The 18,417-nt window shown below is 46.0% G+C and overlaps 1 protein-coding gene across 1 annotated transcript; it reads right to left on the reverse strand.

Moving 5' to 3' along the window:
• Positions 1-2,846: 2,846 nt before the first annotated feature.
• Positions 2,847-18,018, reverse strand: LOC131271851 (uncharacterized). The gene is made up of 6 exons (XM_058273411.1): positions 17,903-18,018; positions 11,111-11,456; positions 9,327-10,154; positions 7,689-7,926; positions 4,427-4,512; positions 2,847-4,354 (listed from the first exon to the last, which is right to left on the reverse strand). The coding sequence occupies exons 3-6, from the start codon at positions 9,862-9,864 to the stop codon at positions 3,714-3,716; spliced, it is 1,503 nt and encodes a 500-aa protein (XP_058129394.1). The 5' UTR covers positions 9,865-10,154; positions 11,111-11,456; positions 17,903-18,018; the 3' UTR covers positions 2,847-3,713.
• Between the last annotated feature and the right edge of the window lie 399 nt (positions 18,019-18,417).

Raw genomic sequence — 18,417 nt, forward strand, 5'->3', positions numbered from 1 at the left:
TTCGCTCCCAAAATACCACGACCAGACGTCTACCACTGAAGCATTGGGTTGTTGGAAACGTACCGGAACCTCCGGACGAACCGCCACCATCTTTGTTTGTTGATTTATCTTTCCGTTTAAGTCGATAATTGGGACTACTATTCGCTTGGTGCTAGTAACCAACCTTCAGTCACCGTCCAATATGTGCCATACGCATATTACTTCTTTGTGAAGGCACACTTAAGGTGCCTTATGAATACAACATGTTCGTGTTACTTTTCGTTCGTAGAAAGCAGCTCTCCAATAAGAAGCATCTTGAACCTCAATAAGTTTATTATTTCGTTTCCAGCTTCCCAGCAAACAACAAAACAATGAACAAGGTGCGATAAACACACTCGCCTTTGTTTATGTTAGTAAAGTGTTCAATCGGCCCAAGTAAACAATTCTTTTCGTTTGTTACTCAAGGCGATGTTTACAAGACTTTCAAACTGTGACTAGAATCTTTAAATTCTGCCTAGTAAAAAGCATATAACTTTTTAAATCTCATCATTTCATTATTGTATATTTTATCGTTTCATACCGAAGGTCTAGTTGATTTTCATTTACAACATAAAAGAACAATGAAAAACAGCTGTAAGCTGCAAGTGAAAGTAAAAACTACACACTCAGCTAACGATATTTTCCCCCAACCGGGTACAAAACCAAACCGTTTAAAGCTAAACCACGCCAGTTTTTCGTTCGCCACAATATTTTTTAGACAGTGATCGCTGTCATATTCTACTATACGCAACGCCATTCTTGTTGCCGACGGGAAACTGACAGCATTTAAGCCCTACGTAACCCACTCCACCACGACACTTCGTGCCACAACGGGCTCCCGCTGCGAGAGAATATAATGAAATTGTTGCGAGTCGATTTGATTGGCAAGAAAACTACATCGGAATAGCCAGCGGTATCGCGTACGCAGCCCCAGGTATTTCTGATGGGAGCCTAGAGTTCACTCACAGATGCTGGCGCCGGGCAAGCGTATCACACGATGGGGGGTTTTTTACATCGATGAGATGATAGTGATAAACTTTGGCGCACTGCACTAAAGGCGGAGGGCACGGTTTGATAAACGGTACCGTTCCGTTGGCATGGCCTCAAGGCGGGCAGGCGAGATCCTTTAGAATTGCTTTAATTGTTGATAGGGATATTAATTTTATATGATGGTGATGATGATGATGATGATGAGGATGGCGACGATAGTTGCGATTTAGTGTACCTTCCCTTCAGAAATCCCGGCCGTTTCGTTAATCGTCGGTTTCTAATTATAAGCCGGATGGGAGGCAAAACCGTTACGGTCGGCGCTTCCGTCATGCAATAATCGCGCATTAGATGGGATCAGTGGAAAAACGATGGCGTAGTAGAAATGAGGGCGATTCCATGATGCCATCAAATCAACCGTGGTATCATTAGCACACCCACGTGCGCACAACGGGTGGTAATGGATGAATGATTTTTTTGTTTGTATATCAACAGTAGACGATAACATAAACTTGAATAAACTCTGACACGAAGTGGTCCATAGCCTTCTAGGATGTTGCATAGGATAGATGATAAATAACAGGGCGAGATACTTTCGTCCAATAAATCATCCCCCCACCGGTACCAGGTCGGTGTTGGCAAGCAGAAAATCATCGATTAGATACCTCATCGAAGCCATTTCCCCGCGATTTGAATGCGAAAAACGCGCGCCACTCGGCCCGGTCGGCTGGAAAATCGCTCAATTTAATTGTTACACTCCAGCTCATTAGTGTGCGTGCCCATTGTGTTTAGCCACCGCAGGACGCCACACTGTGACGTCAACGCGCGGAAGCAAGCAGCTTGCAGATGGACATGCACGCCACGACCGAAAACACCGCGATCCTCCGTAAAACGCCAGTGAAGATTACAGCGTTAATGGATTGAACCCAAACCCGTAGCGTGCAGCCCGTCAAATTGTGTATCAAATCGATCCATTTTCACCTCCCGTTATGGAACCGCCCTTGGTGGTGGTGGTGGACTAACGATAATTTGGCAGAAGGTGCGTAATTACTAAAATTATCGATGGCGAGTTTCGGGTAAATGGTCCGATCCACTCAGTACCGTACGGGGTAGCATGATTGAAAGTTAGCACTTGTTGCTTGGGTGTTTTTAGAATTTAGGAGAAATTATAACACTAATTTTAGACTACTAAATGTGCAACAATTAACAGATGACCGCATGGTTCAAGAAGATTTTTAAAGAGAAAAACCCGTTGTTGAAACAAGAACGGTTTCAAAGAAATTTTTAATAAGAATATCAAAAATAGATGTATCCCATTTTAACGTATCCAATAAATTTGGGAATAAATTATAAATTAGAAAACAAATTTATTCAGATCACATCAGTAGGTCATCCAGTTCAAATGTTTAAAAATGTGCCATTTGTAAAAACAATGTAATATAGAATGGAATGAAATGTATTTAAAAGTGAACGATAAAATTTTAGCTATGTGAATGTTAGTATTTATCATTCGATTCTCTTTTATCTACGTCAGACGACTAAAAAAATAAATTTATTCCTTTATATTTGTAGTATGCGTTTAATTTAAAATGCACTTTAAACATTTCTCCTTTTTCGAATTCTATTTCTCCTTTTTCGAACAGTATAACAATATGGTTGGTGTCTCTGCTTAGCAATATTTCAGAAGATACCGCTACGACTTCGCAATGTTTGAATTGTAAGATTTGAATGAAACAATACTAATTTAATTTGTCTTGATGAATTAAAATTTAGAATACATCGAAGTCTTGGTAATGTATGAAAATCGGATGAGGAAAGAAAAACCATTTTACACAACGATGTAAAACATATCCACTTGGTGATGTTGTTTGTATTTTTTTCGCAGGTATAAAAAAATTACATGTCCTATCCCTTACAACATTCTTTTCCAGCACACTCGCTGTACAACTCTAACTAAAGTAAAACCTACAAACTATTCTCGTTTTTATAAAGGCCAGATAATCATCAGTACGTCTTGTAGCTCGTGTTCGGGGTTGTTTTTACCGAATCCTAACTAACGATCGTTCGTTTATTGGACGGAGCGATCCTCGATTTCCTTCTCGCACTATTTCAACCTAAAAATTTCATCCAGCAATACATGCACTCCATAACTAAGTACACTTGCAATAAATATTTTTCTTACCCAACGAATGTGTCGTTCAGTTTACGTTGCTCGACCGAAGCTTTCTTACATCTTAGCGGGGCAAAAACAAACAAATTTGTACAATTCTCGGCATAGCTTACACGTATGTGTGTGTAATGCAATAGGGTAAGTAGTACGGCGCTCGAATCGGTTTAAAATTAAAAATTAAAATCTCAACGAAATGCACGATGCAAACGCAACATCGTTTCCTTCGCACGGCCGAAAAAGGTGGGTATAAAATCGAGTTCCGTATCTTCCATGGGCTCGAAAAGCGCCTCTTTAAAGAGACGCAAGTGAGAATCCACCTTGGGGGCAACTAAGATTGGCGGTTCCGGTTCTGCTTGGGTAGCAGCAGAAGACGCTCGTTAGTGCGTCCCCTCTCTATATCTCTCTGTTCGACTAACAGAAAACAAAAATAATAAAGAAATAAACAAAAAGGTACATTGACAATCGTCTCGCCGTATCGCAAACCGCCGATACGCTGAGCGATGAGTTCTTTTCCTCTGTCCCTGTCCTATTCGACATCTCAAACCAACGTGGATAGCTCGTGCGGCGAGTTAGCCGTCGTGACATTGCTCATGTCGAGATTGTTATTGTTGCCACCGGGCATTCCCGGGCTGACGGATCCGGACGCGTCCCGGTTCAGCAGCGACCCGATCACCTTCGGCGTCGGTGGCGTGGCAGTGGCCGCCCGTACCCCTCCGCCACCGTACGGGGGCGGCACGTAGGAATGGTTGAAGCTGATGTGCGAATGGTTCCCGGACAGTGGCGTGACCGGCGTCAGCTGCGTGATCGGCGTCGTATGGCTCGCCTGCGAGTTGTGTGTGAGCGGCGTATGGTTGTGGTTGCTGTACACGTGATTGAGGCTGATATGGTGGTGGTGATTGCCCGCGCCCGTCGCATGCCCATTCTGGTTCTGGTAGTGATGGGCTGCGGCAGCCGCCGCGGCCGCTGCCGCCGCCGTCGTCGATATCGTGCTGATCTGGGGTGAGAGGGTGAGATTGAGGTTGAGTGGCGTTTGCCGGACGCTGATCGTCTTTTCCCGCTGCCAGACGAATACGTTGTGCACCATGGCACCGCCGCAGAACACGATCCCGACGCCAATAAGGATGCTCGTCACAATGGCCGGCGTCGAGTGGAACTGAGTGAACGTGTACAGGATGATACCTATAATTGAAAAGAGTTTATCGTTAGATGCTGGGCCAAGTATTTCGCTTTCCTACTTTTCCAATCCCTTACCGGTCAAAAAGATGGGTATCGAAATGAAAAATCCACCCACCGCGCAGACACGGCTCACGCTTGACTTTTGCAAGTATTTGTTGCCTCTGAAATAATATAAATTACTAAACGATTAGTAATGGAAACGAAAAAAATGTATTAATACACAAACACATATGAAAACAAAAACAAAGAAAAATCAGATAAACCTATAAGACACACAGAATTTTCTTCAAATTTTAATTAGTTGGATTTTAATTGTATGTTGAATCGTAAATTCCAGGTAAACAAGTCCCATCCTCTAGTTCGTAATCGTTTCAATTTAATTTCCCATAGCCAGAGAACTCCCGACTCAACTACGCTCCCCAATTTGATAAACATCCATTCGTTCGATTTCCGCTACAGCTCAGGCTTATCTCTAATTAAATCAAATCGAAACAGGAACCCTTTCCCTAAAGCTCTCTTTCCCATCCATGGGCAACAACATCTTCTCGGGGAGGGTTTAGCATAAACCCTCGCAGGTACGGAACACGAACATGGTGCGTAACAAGCGTGAAACCTTACACTTGTACACCGTAAACATGATCCTCCGAATGGGAGGGCGGATGGTGTTTGATAGCTATAGCCTTTGACACTCGCACTCGAACGGTCCCGCGTAAAGCAGCAGAAAAACGGATCGACCCGAAGGTCGCCAAATCCATATTTATCGTAGATTAGGTCATGCCCCAAGCTTAGCCGGTCCAGGAGACACCGTACGGTGGCGCAATATCCTAGTGACACGTTAAGCTAACGCCGCTACGGTCATGCCGGAATATGGTAATCGAATTAAAGCGTCTCCCAAGGCCGGTAGGTGCAATGTGAGTGAAGCATAAATTAAAAACACGACTACAAACCAAAGGAACGATGGGGGGGGGGTAGTAATCTAAACGGTTTGTTCAGTAAACGATTGCTAATGATTATGTAAAACTTGATCTATGGGTAAGATGTTTATCTTTATCAAATACATTCAAATACTATTGTTTTCATTTGCAAGTTTTCCTCATTTTTAAATGTTAAATATTTGCTACATGTCAGAAAAAAAAAATCAATATTCTTTAACATTAATGTATGCACATGCAATACTAATATTTTAACATTTAAATTTCTATCCAACATCAATTCTATTCACGGATGAAGTCGTGTTCGAAAATAGAAAACATCCTTCCTGATGTGATTACGATTGCATACATTACGGCGTATCTTGATTTTATGGCAAGCGTTATCCTTTCTATATTTTTTTTTGTGAATGTGAAGTTGAATGCTATAATTTATGTTTCGCAATATATTTTCCTACTTTTTTATTTCATGAGTGAATGATGTCGAGGCTTGGATTGCGAATCATAGGATTCATGCTTTTAAAACGTTGAAGGGTTTATTCATTGCAGAATGTACTAAATTAAACTAAGCAAGTGAATTACAAAAAAAAGTGGTTGTGTTAATATTTATTCCGCACAGATTCAAACTGAACTTCTTGAGTCCATAAAAAGAAAATCTAGAATCTGAAAAAATACATTAAAACCTGCCTATCATCGCTTGGTTATTATAGGCCCTCGCAGCAGCAGAATTAACCATATAAAACATTTAATCTCGATCGCAACCTCACCCAGCCAGATGAATAGGTGATGTTGCGCTGATTGGCGCCATACTCTTCTTCCCGCGGTAATCCATCTTCTTTTGCCTCTCCATAGCGTACAAAAAGTTTCTTACTTCCGCCACATCCACACGGTCCGGGTGGCTTGATCCACCGTAACATCTTCATGTGCGATCGCTAAATGAACACAGCACAACAACAGCCGGTACTAGAAGCACCAAACGGCACAACAATGACGGATTCATTCCGCTTGCCAACAAGCAAGAGAACATAAATCTCATCATCGGAACACGGACCAGGCCGGCCCTGGAATGCATTCCCAGCGAGCCACTCATTAGCGATTACAATCGCGCAACGCAAACGCAGCAGCAAACCGGTACTTTCGGCCACTTGTTCGAGTGCCGAGGGAGAAAGATCCGACCGGAGAAGATTACCTATTAACGTACCTACACCTAGTCTAGGTAATAAATTAAAATTTCGTGGCCTATTCTTTTCCCTGCCCGTTGCGTGGCAAGTGGTTAGGCAGATAAATTTGTTCGATTGGCCATGGCCAAGAGCGTTTTACCGAAAGTCTAGTGGAAGCAAAAAAGCATCGCAGAACGTCCAGGGAATGAGTAAGGCGCTCCCATATGCCGCGGAGGGAAACCGAATTCGCTAGCAATCCATGTGCGCATTTGTGTTAACTCAATTTAACCATTCCACTTGTTCGGAGCACCTTTTGCCGCACTTTACGCAACAAGGGACCTAGACATAAACCATTTTTATTTCACTGCCCGCTTTTAGGCCTCCCGTAACGGATCCCAATCGGAAAAGTGTAACATGTTGTCCCGCAAGGGCCCATTCTCGTTGGACCACCTTCGCTCTCACCACAGTTTGCACCTGAAGAAAAAGTGCATAAATGAAATAGGTTATGCTCATGTGCTCCCCCCGAAAAAGAAACGCGGGAAACCTGAACCCATGAATGGTTTCCCTCGTGGCCCTAAGTTTTCCTTTTTTTACTTTATGTTCCACTTCACCGTGCACAAGTTTTCACGTTTCGTTGCCCATTTTCCGTTACATGTGGACGCAACAAAAAAAACATGGCAACACAAAGACACATCGTCATGTCCACGAGGATTTGCTACCAGGACCCAATTAAAGTGGCCCGAACGAGGGGAACCTAATGCCGAAAGTGCCACGTTTGTTTGACAGTGGCTTTGAACCGTAGAGTGTATTTTCGATGGCACCGGAAAGCACGAGCACTTCTTCCGTTTAGATTGAATTGTTGGTAATTTTTTTGTTACGGTGAAGAATGTAAACTTCTTCAAGTGATCGTGGAAAAAATGAGAAAAGAAGCTGAAGCACGTGGAATACGCGTGAATGTGTATAAATTCTTTAGGTTCCGATATCAATTTCTTCCTTGCGCGGTCCCTTTTTCGTTCTTGTGTCCTCAAGAGCACCCTTCCTTTTTTTTAAACACCAGCCGCATTACGAAAATAAAAAAAGGAAGGACACAATAAATATAACCCTTAACATGAAACGACCATCCCTTCAGAATTAATGCCAGCTCGAGCGGTGAATACGAAGCACAAGAAGCCGGAGATAGATAACAGAAAAAAGCGGTTGACCCTCGGGGAAAAAAAGGGACGCCCTACACCTATGGTGACGACTTACCTTCCGGTCGTGGCAGGTGCGCGGACCAGCTTGACGGCGAACAGGAACTGAATGGCACACACCAGCAGGCAGCAGAGGTTCAACGAGAGGGACAGCGCGCACAGGGCGAGCGTCACGTCGTACACGATGGCGTAGTCCTCGAGCACGGCCGGGCCGACGGTGGGCGGGGGTGGTTCTCGGCCACCGGGAGAAATTTTCAGTAGAAATATCAACGACAGCAGGGCCAACAGGAGGGACACTGTGGTTCCGGCGGTAGGGGTGCGTCATCAGTGGCCCACAAAGAATTTTGCGCCGGGAGAAACATGGTGGAAAGAAAAACGAAAAGAAAACAAAAATTAAACATCAATGAATTTGGTTTGCTGCGGTCGGCACCGTAGAAATCACTTTCGTTGGCATTCCCAGAACCTCGAAGTCATCCCACACGGAACCGGATCGCAACCCGCTCGTTAGGCTGGGATGGAAAAGCAAACCAATTAGCTGCAACCGAGATCCCCGAGCGAAGGCTGCTGCGGGGGCAGACGTTTTCAACGTGTTGAGTTTGTATGTACAAGTAATTCTCGGATGCCCACCATGCGGGCGAGCGATACCTAGGGGATGATAATCGATCGTAATTGGTTTAATTGTTCTGCTCGGAGTAGGGAACTTTGAGATAGACAAAAATAACTTTAATCATGTCTGTTAAGCGAAAGCAAAAGACGTTTTACCACCCAGGAGTGCATATTTAAAATGCAAACCAATTAATCCAATCACAACGAATACTCCCTTCTGTAACGTAACTAATCTGAAGAATGAGTATGGCAATTTTATTTTATTTTAGATTTTCTATGGTATCGTAGAGTTATAAGAAACAAAAACTGAACTAAAAGTAGTAAGTTTCTTCTTCCTTCACGCCATATGCTGGGGCATTATTACGCAAACTTTTGTTTTCGAACCACTTCTCTCTTCACATCCCGCGAAGCAAAACTTATTACAAACAAGAAACAATTGTAGGCGGATGGATAAAATTCCAAAAAGGCATATGTACAACCTCGGGGTACGTTGACATTGAAAACGGTTCAAGATCCTTGTCCAACAGCATGCAGGACGTAAAGTTTTAGCAACAAAGAAATGGTTTTTAACACTTCCCCCGTGCCATCTATAGAAGGCAAAACTGGGAGTTTCCGAACACGATGATCTCTTCCATATAACTAGACAAGTTACGGTACAGTTTCCTAAAAGGCATAAACAAATCAAAGCGAATCCCATATGACGATAGCCTTGAACGCATCTTCCCACGGCGCACAACGTCATATTACAGTGCTCATGGGCGATGGCCCCGGGTGCCCCCTGCCCTCCAATTGTCCAGCGCACATGTGTGACCAATGTGTCTCAAAATAGCACGCGAAACATCACGTCGCTGCCGCTTCGTTCCGTCCGCGGGCGACAACGATGATCATCTTCGAGCCCTTGAGAGTTAATTAATGGAGAACGCTCCCAGCGGGACCGGGCGATCCCGTCCTCTTTTAGTTCTAATGGCACATGGCGTTCCGGTCCATGAGTCAGCCTTTTCTCCCATCCCCGTCAGATGACTGCAAGGGACGTATCGGAGCAAGTGACAGAATAGGGTGAGTGTAATATAACGGACGAGCAGAAACCTACCCAAACAGAGCAACCCGAGGCTGGTCAGGGCCTCCCGGGCACCCAACCGGTCCTTGTTCATGTTGATCGTGCTGCTGAGGATGTTGTTGTTCGTCGTCGAGTTGTTATGGTTAAAGCCCGACACTCCCACTCCGACTCCTCCGCCATTGAGGCCACCGCCGCCGCCGCCGCCTACCCCAGCTCCACCGATCGTCCCGTTGCCGAGTGCCAGCCCGCTGAGGGTGGACGTGTTGTGTAGGATGCTGTTGGCGTGGCTGGCCACATTCCCGTTGCCGGTGACACCGTTCGTCGAGCCGATCGATGGCGTTATGAACGATGAGGACAGCAGCCGCGGCGGACCGCCGTTCATATGTTTCGACGCAACGGCGGCGGCGGCGGCGGCAGTGCTGGTCGAGTTGCCCGTTGCGGCCGAGCTGGCCGAGACGGTCGAGACGTTCAGCGGCGGAATCGGACGGCCGAGGCCTCCGCCACCGGCCGTGCTCCGGATCGAACGATTTTGGCCCGTCGTTACGGGCCCGGTATGTATGTGTTTTAGCATTGAACATGTAATGGGTTTGTCCGGCCGGACGCACGAAAATGCCGTTCCCTTCGCGGGGCGGATCGGTTTTTAAGGGCCCCGCGTTTTGCACTGTCAAATCTCACACACTCAGCCAAACCTTGGTTTTGCACGATCACTTCACTCCCGCACCAATCCGGCTCATCCGGCTCGGTCACACACTTTGGCACATCGTCGATGTTTTCGATACCTCACCAAACGGTTTTTCGCAGGATCATTTTCACACTCATCTTTCGAAGGCAGCGACTGCATCATTGTTGGATCATTTTAAACTGTAGAAATAAAACACGTGATAGCTACGGTTAAAACTGTTTAAACAAAAGAAATTTAAGACACACACCGGTGGCCTTGGGGGGCACCGTTTGGCATTTCTTGCACCACTACGCACGGCGGAACAATTGGATAACCTGCTTTGGCATTTTGTGTTACTCCATCATCATGAACTGGATGTCGAGTACACTTTGCCTCCGTAGTAAGACTTTCACAGCTGTGTTGTCAAATAATTCTTGATCAACTTGTTCACTAGCAACACTGTACGTGGAGTTTTTGTAACGCCCGAGGATCATACAAAAAAATTACACAAAATTAAAATTATTGTATTTTTCGGAATTTTTGTTAGCACAGCTTGAGCGAATCGTTTGGAAAAGGATAACCTCGCCGGTGGAATACACCTTTAACATTGTAACGGAACTTCCTAAAGCGAGGCTGTTCGGACCTCGTATTAAAAAAACACACTATCACTAAAAAGCGATTATAAATTGTACGATCGACACCTTTTGCAGTAGGCCTATTATCACGTACTTACGTCTGTTTGTGATAGCTTTACTTTGGAAAAAAGGGCAGCAAATTTGGCTCTTCACTAGCTTACAGAGACACACTGCGAGTTTGAAAAATTCCATCCGATCGAAGCACCCCGGGTTCGCAACTGTAAATGCACCACGTCGTCACGTCAGCGTTGCCGGAGCAACCGCGATCGCCTGTGCGACTGTGTGCCGCCGCGAGCTACACCACCGACGAACGGTTGCGCGGCTGGAACCGACACCACGACACAAACGACGCCGAACTGGTTTCGCTCGTCGCTCTCCGTCGGCTTGAGAATTTCCCGCCGCCGCCACCCCGAGCTCCCCGTCCACCGAATGGCCAATTTATTGGGGATACCGTGCAGCATCCCCAAACCGCCGCCGTCCGGTGTACGGGAGGCGTGTTATTCGTTCGCTTTTTCTCGTACCTTCACCATCGGAGCCCTTGCTGGGGCGCCTTTTGCACATCACCAAGCACCAGGGAGGACAGTTCGCTTCTGGTGTGGTGTTGGCCCGTTTGGTGTGCTTTCAAATGGTGAGCGTTCCCCGTTGGCCACAACGGCAGCAGCTTGCCTGCTTGCTTTGCATCCACGATGATGGCGATGATGACGGTGGTGGCTCCGCGAGACGCGCGTCACGGATTGAAGCTCGATTGGAGCCCGTCCCTTCGGTGGTCACCTTCTCACCCGTACTGGGGCGCTCGGAGTGGTGTTTTCTCACTTACTCGACCGCGGATCGTTCGCGCGCTGGCAAAGGTCGCTATCGTTTGAATATCTGTGGAAAGAATGCGGTTGAAAGGAAGAAGAATGAATTAAGATGAAAGGAGAAAAACAACACTTATAAACACACACACACGCGCGCGAAGTTGGTGGCCAACAACTGGAATCGCCCCGCGGGGGAGGAAGGGACGGGTGAGCAACACCTCCATTGACCGCCGAGATGAACGGGTTGGAAAGAATGACCTATCGAGAGTGCTTACGCGCCGGCCCGGACACGTCTTTTCGGTTTCGGTCTCCGCGGGCTCCGTCTCCTTCGTTAGTATGCGTTCTGCGGCCACCCGGCACGAAGAAGGACGAAGGGCAGCGAGAACGAACAAACAGGTAAAAGTTTCCGCAACCCGTCGCCCTTTTCCCGAAAGCGGTGGCGGTGGAAATGCGCCGACAAGCTGGGGAGAAATACCTTCTTCGATCTTCGCGGGAGCGCGGGACCGAACCGCGCGCGATCGCCGTGTTTCACGATCACCGAATCTCTCTCACGTTCGCTCGCCGATCGCGCGCCGTTTCTCCCCGGTTGACGCACATACAGACACACACACATCAGGAGCGGCGGGAACCTCAGGAAACCGGTAATATGTGTCAAATTTGTGGTCCATGGTTCCAAGCGGGCCAGCTTCCACAGGCCGGGAGTTGGAAGATGGTTCGAATCGCTTGGTGAAGAACATCCAGTCACATCACTATAAAGTTCTTATAAAAATCTACTAGACCTCATCTTACTGTACAGTTGAAGAAAAATGGTCTTATCAAAACCGACCGTTTTTAATTTTTTGAAGAATTGTGAAATATACAATCTTCAAAATTTCAAGGACAGCAGCACACAGCTCGATAATGAGTCAATCCGTGTTAACTACCCGGTAACCTCGGTTGTAGGATGCACAAACACTTGGGTAAAATCAAAAACCTACCGCACAAAAGGGCCTAAATAAAATGGTACCCGGCAGATACAGCCAGGAGATAACGGTTGACTGGTGAAAGATTCCCACGCCCCGATATCCCACCTGTACCACGGATGCCACAACTCCACAAAAACGACGCTGAAGTATGCGTGCAGAAACTGTGGCGCACTTGTCGGACCGTGTTTTACACGATCCCTTACGATGTGTCCTTTCTACCTGTTTTCTCAAGGAGCAACTCAATTTGTCGACCAAACCCTCCCGGAATAGCCGGGACATTTTTGAGAATTCCAACGTACCTCTACATGCACCGTGCGCCGGTGAGATGACCTGGAGATTTCATCAACATCCATCCACCATAGCTGAAGAAATATGACCGCTTTCCCTTACCTTGGCCCGTGCAGCAAGTTGTGTGTCAATGACCATGACAGACATATATTTTAAAAAATCTATCTTTACTGGAAGAGTTCACAAATATTCTTTATATGGGGTAAAACATGGGTAAAAATATATAACCATGCGCACAGGAGCCTGGCGTGCGAATAACTCCCATGACCCACGCGTGTCGCCCTGTATCGTTTCCGTTGACCGATGGGAAAATGGAAACCATCGAAATATTCTTCCACACCGCACCGGACACTGTCCGTATCGGGTGGCTTTCGGTGATAACCCACCGAACAACGGTGGCTGAACTTTGGGACACGCAGCGTTTGCAGCAGCAGCAGGTGTATGGCTTCACCACTCGACCGGTTGTCAAGAAGTTTCACCGGTCGGCCACAGGACGCGAACGAACGTGAAAGAACCATGTAGCAACCAACTTCTCCGTGGTTCACATTTTCCACACACTCTGGACCATTGAACTTGCAGGAGATTGGAATGCGCCACCTTCTCATGCTGCACCGGAACGGTCCTGCTGAAAAGCAAACGCCGGTTCATTGCGTACACTGACCTATTTGTTTACCCATTTCGGTGTGTTTTTGGAATGGTTTTCACTTCGGCAGTGTATCGCAACTGCGTCCGTTCTATTTCTTCCTAGCTTTACGCTCGACATTCGAAAGTTAAAAACATGAAATGCCTTTTTACGAGCATGGAACGCCATACGAGGGAAACATTTCTTTGATGAACTGAACGGTACGATCGCCGCCAAATGACCAGAAACAGATTTCTAGACAAATGTAAAAAAAATCTTTTCACTTCAAAACTACCGCTAAACGCAAATCGAGGAAAGAAAACATTTCATAAAGGAAGGATTACATAACGCCAAAGTGAGTGAATTTGGAACTTGTGAATTCCAGAAAAAAGTATGACATAACTTATAAAATCTCTAATCATCATTTCTTTTCCTCGACAGACCTCATTATGAAAGGCCAACCAGATCGGATACCGTTAATGATACAGTGGCCCTCTAGAATAAAGTCATCAAATCATCTTCAAACTCACCGTTCACAACTAATTAAAATACTTACACAATATGAACCACCACCAGCTAGAGTTTACGGTTTGCTCTTGGGTCTAGCTCATCACCATCGGCCGCTTCCCGTTGGCCACGAATCCACGTAAACCTTGCGCAATAAGGTGCAGCCCGCACGTTTTGTCGACAGGTTGTTTAGAAAAATGGAAAAGACCTTTGTCACCGGCCCCGCTTCTAATGTCTACAAATGGCTTCGTTTCTCGTACAATTTTCCCAACGACATTCCGCAACGTCCACCAAATCAAAACAACCGTGGTGGCCGGGAAATGGAATGTAGTTGTGGCCAACTTTTGGGGTTCCAATTCATTATACCCAAGGCAGGCAGCAGCTACGGACGGCATCGTTTAGGGTCACCCTCCAGTGTGGGCGATGCGCAACCTTTGGTTTTCCCGGACTGGCCGCTCATTTTCTTGGTTACGGGTCCCAAGATTTATGATAATGGTTTAAGATGCGGTGGCGCAACTGTTGCACGGTGGTCAACGTGGTGAAATAATTGAATACTTGGGACAGCGGCGTGTGGGAAACACTCCAAACAAAAAAAAAGCACGCCAGCGGATAAAGGTAAGCCAACCGAACCCGAACGATAAGCGATGGCAATCCATTTTCCACCGTAACCGTTTCGACTCCAGAGGCGACCGCCAAAGACGGCCACGATCTTGCAGTAGGCAAGGATTGTTTGCGCCAATCTCTGGGAGTTGGTTCCCAGGAGAAGAGTTATTAAGTCAGAACTTACTTAAAAACACACCGCATCTGTAAGAGGCCATAGAATTCGAAGAGGAAATGTGGGATCCAAACATAATAACACCACATTAATACCGGCGCTACCTAAGCTTAAGGTGACAACTTTCCCCAACGGGTCAGCACAAAGCCAATCCAACTTCAAACCCTTTAATTGCGCTCAAATTTGGCAAAAACAGAAACATAACTAGCAGCTACCGGTAAGCGGCCGCTAGATCGGAAGCTGCTTTAGCACCTAATTAAAGCCGGTAGCTTTTCATCATGACCGCGGCAACGGCTAGGTACGCCATGGCCCGGAAACCTTTGGACACACCGAGGCGTAATGGATGGTCATTTTAACGGATTTTCGCATTCTCATTCGAGCTCGGAAGTAAGAGATGGTTTAATGTGATCACGCAAAGAACCTAGGAATTAGACAAGGGAGGAAAAACCATTCCGTTCCTCAATCGTTGCACTTTATTAAAGAACTAAAATGTTTGTCTTTTGATATTTTAGATTTTGAGAAAGCCTGCGACATCAAACAGGTAGATCAACTGTAAATAAACGATATTCCTGACAGTACATTCCAGCCAACTCCACACCGAGTAGACTGCGAAGGGCCCACAAACGGTTCGATCGTACACCCGGCCTACTTGGTGAACTAGATCCAAGGAAAAAGGGCAATTACATCGAAGCGTGCTGGGAAACTTGCGGCCAGAAGAGCAAGGGAAAATATCAACGGAGAAGAAAACAAGAAAGACCAAACTCCAGCACACAATCATTTCCCCACATCATCGCGACCGATGGGAAGAGCGAACGCTGGCGGTCGACCGTCGCTGACCGGAAACCGGAAAGCTGCTCGTTCCGAGGAGGTCTTTGCACCTGATCGTACCGAAGACGGCGAAAATATTACGTGCCAATGTCGGTAAAGGAAACACGACCGTGGAAAACGCGGGCGAGCCGGCTAGGCGACACTTGCATGCCACGAACTCGTCTGTGCTGCTTCCTCTTGCACAATCGTCAGCCAGAGCAAGCCCAGGTAGAGCAGGACCCTAGCGCAGCATAGAAAGAATGGGTGGATGGCATAGATTAAGAAAAAAATAGAATACTATTACGAGACTGTAATCTGCGCTGGTGCATAATTAATTCTACCAGCACGCCAATCTATACGCATTCTGCCGTCATTACCGACCCCAGACCATCCGAGACGCAGCAGTCCGGCCCTAGGGTTTGTCCATAATTGAACAACACCTAGGCACCGGTTTATTCCACGTACTATTTTTCCGCCCATTCCATTTTCCATCCCCGCTTCTCTATCATTTTGTGTCTTTTTTTTCTTCTTCCACTCCAATGCAGGCTGCTCTATTTTCCACCAGTCTTAGGCTCAACGATGGTCCGAAATGGAGTTGTTCCAATTTCTTCTTCAGTTTTTTCACTTAGATAGGCACGAAAAGGAAGGAATCTTGGTAACAAAATGGACCTGACAGAATCCAACCAACCAGTAGAGACAAATGGTATTCCATACACCATTCTCATCAGAAGCACTACCAGGAAGATCCAGTCGTACATCCTGCACAGGACCACTCTACTTCAACATTCTTCAAATGCCCCGCTCCATTGCCGGCTATTAGAATGGCAAGTGGCGAAGAGTCGGAATCTCTTAGCTGCATTTATGCAAATGCGCATAAATGCGAGTCGCGTTGTGGGGAACCATGAGGCACGCCGGTGCAGAATCCCGCTAAGGAACCTCCCTATAATTACGTGCCATAATAATTCGCGCAATTTGCAAGTCTCGGTAATGCTACCGTGTTTGCTGACTTTAGAGCTCAGATGCTTGGGAGTAAATTATCGGTTGCCAAACCTGATGCCTGATGGACCTTATTGCGGGTCTTATTTGGCCACCCTATTGGAGACTAGGAGATACGTAATAGTGACCGTTGGTGAGGCTAACCTACTTTTCATGGAAATATTGCTTTCCCCAGTGTGGTGACACTAAATAGATTAATAAACAAAAAACTACATCATGAACAAAGAAGTGTAACCGCTGACCACGTGTTCTCATTTTTCATGGGAGGAGACATCAATAAGGGAGGAAGTTAACGGAGCTTACCCTGGGGCAACATCAACAACGATGATGGATAATTTTGTTCAATTAAAGGCACAGTTAAGGGACCCAGATTCATATGCATCGATAATTTATGCTCAGGTCTTTAATGTATCGTCGGTCCTTGATCCGTTTAACTTCTGTGGGTAGTGTGAGACAAAACATACTATGATGGAAAGGTTCATGTTTATGCTCGTACATTAATTTTAAATAATTTATTTGTAAATTAATTACATAATTCTTGGGAAAGGATCCAAAATGTCAGTTCAATTAACGCGTATCTATTTACGGCTTGATAAAATCAAACACGCACTCATAACCAATGCCCATTTAACTTCGTAATGAACTAAATCCACTTTGCCCGTCGTTTCCGGCGTGATTTGAATGTGCAAACGTTCTAAACGTCTGCCGATCGCCGTTTCGCTGAATCATAAATTGATTAATCGCTCCGATTCGGATATTTTACTAGCAATTATTCAATCTATCCAACTGCTTAAGTAGCGCCGATCCGAGGGTAAGGCGTGGGGGAAAAGGGCAAAACCGACGCCCGGGGAGGTATTTCGAAAATGTGCTTGTGGCGGCCGCCGAGCGCGAAGAAAACAAGTCCGCGTCAAATATAACCGCTTTTTCGGTTCGGAAAAACCGGTTTTTGCCGATTTCAGAATGTTTTGCCAAACTTATACCAACACAGGCAAGGACGATTTGGAAGAGCGACGATTGGGCGACATTTTTGGACAAGTTGAGAAAAAATCTTTCGTTTTTCTTTTCTTTGGTTCCAACTTTTGCTAATGAATTCAATAGCATAATAAGCTGAATATATTATGCCCAGATTGTCCGGTTCATATGTTTCGGGTCTAGAACTTTGTTTACCGTTACCAACGGCAACAACATTTCCAACTTTCAATAATGAATTGAAACAGAGTATACCGTAGAAAATAAAATATGTTGGAAATAAAAAAAAAATCATAAAAACGTCGTGCGATCGTTTGATCGTTTCTCGCCGCAATTGGCCTAGTATTCCGCAACGTTAATAAGTACATGCGAGACGGAAATGACCACCCAGCCCATAGTATGCGGCTTCAATTCAAACCATTTCCGGCTAGCTGGGAGACCGTTAAAGTTCGTTCGGTTTATTCATCCGATAAACAAATCTCATTCTTCTTTTCTGCCGGCAAGCGTACACAATCCACCTTCCGCTGCCGGTTGGTAGATAAACATTTCATCGTTTGGCAACTCCCAACTTAGGGTGATATACGCACCTGCGTGTTATGAGCGATGCGGCGCGTACGGCGACAGATGCTTCCTGGCAACGGATATTCGACTTCCCGCGAATGTGCGCAGAACCTGGTGCCGCGCGGTCGGTTCCACTACAAACGATCGCCACGGCAACACGCCGGATTCGCTGCCGAAATCCAGAAGCGTAGAGCAGCTCGTGAAAGGTCCGGTACAGTGAGATCAACTACGTCCACTTCCGCTGCCTAAACGATTCGACCCATTTTTTGATCGACACCACGCTGGTGCACACAGCATAAACATAACTCGTTCGCGGTTCGCGGGTCACCACCGAATGCACATAAACAACGGTCGCTGCGTGTGTGTGTGTCTATTTGGTTTTATTTTTGCCTTTTTCATGCACCACGATCAAACTATCGATCGTTGGAAACACGAAAATGGTGCACACGATCCGTATCAAACGTCGACTGCCTTCTCTGAATGCTTTTTGTGAACTGGCAGTCGAAAGCAGCTGAATGTCAATATTTACTTTTTAAGTAAT

The sequence above is a fragment of the Anopheles coustani genome, chromosome 3 (assembly GCF_943734705.1).
Source record: "Anopheles coustani chromosome 3, idAnoCousDA_361_x.2, whole genome shotgun sequence".
In the NCBI taxonomy this organism is placed as follows: Eukaryota; Metazoa; Arthropoda; class Insecta; order Diptera; family Culicidae; genus Anopheles; species Anopheles coustani.

Coding starts and splice junctions, on each gene's coding strand:
- LOC131271851 (XM_058273411.1), bottom strand. CDS start 9,864: ATGCTAAAACACATACATACCGGGCCCGTAACGACGGGCCAAAATCGT. Junction 7,927..9,326: donor CCTCGGGTTGCTCTGTTTGG/GTAGGTTTCTGC, acceptor CCGGAACCACAG/TGTCCCTCCTGTTGGCCCTG. Junction 4,355..4,426: donor GATACCCATCTTTTTGACCG/GTAAGGGATTGG, acceptor TTTCAATTATAG/GTATCATCCTGTACACGTTC.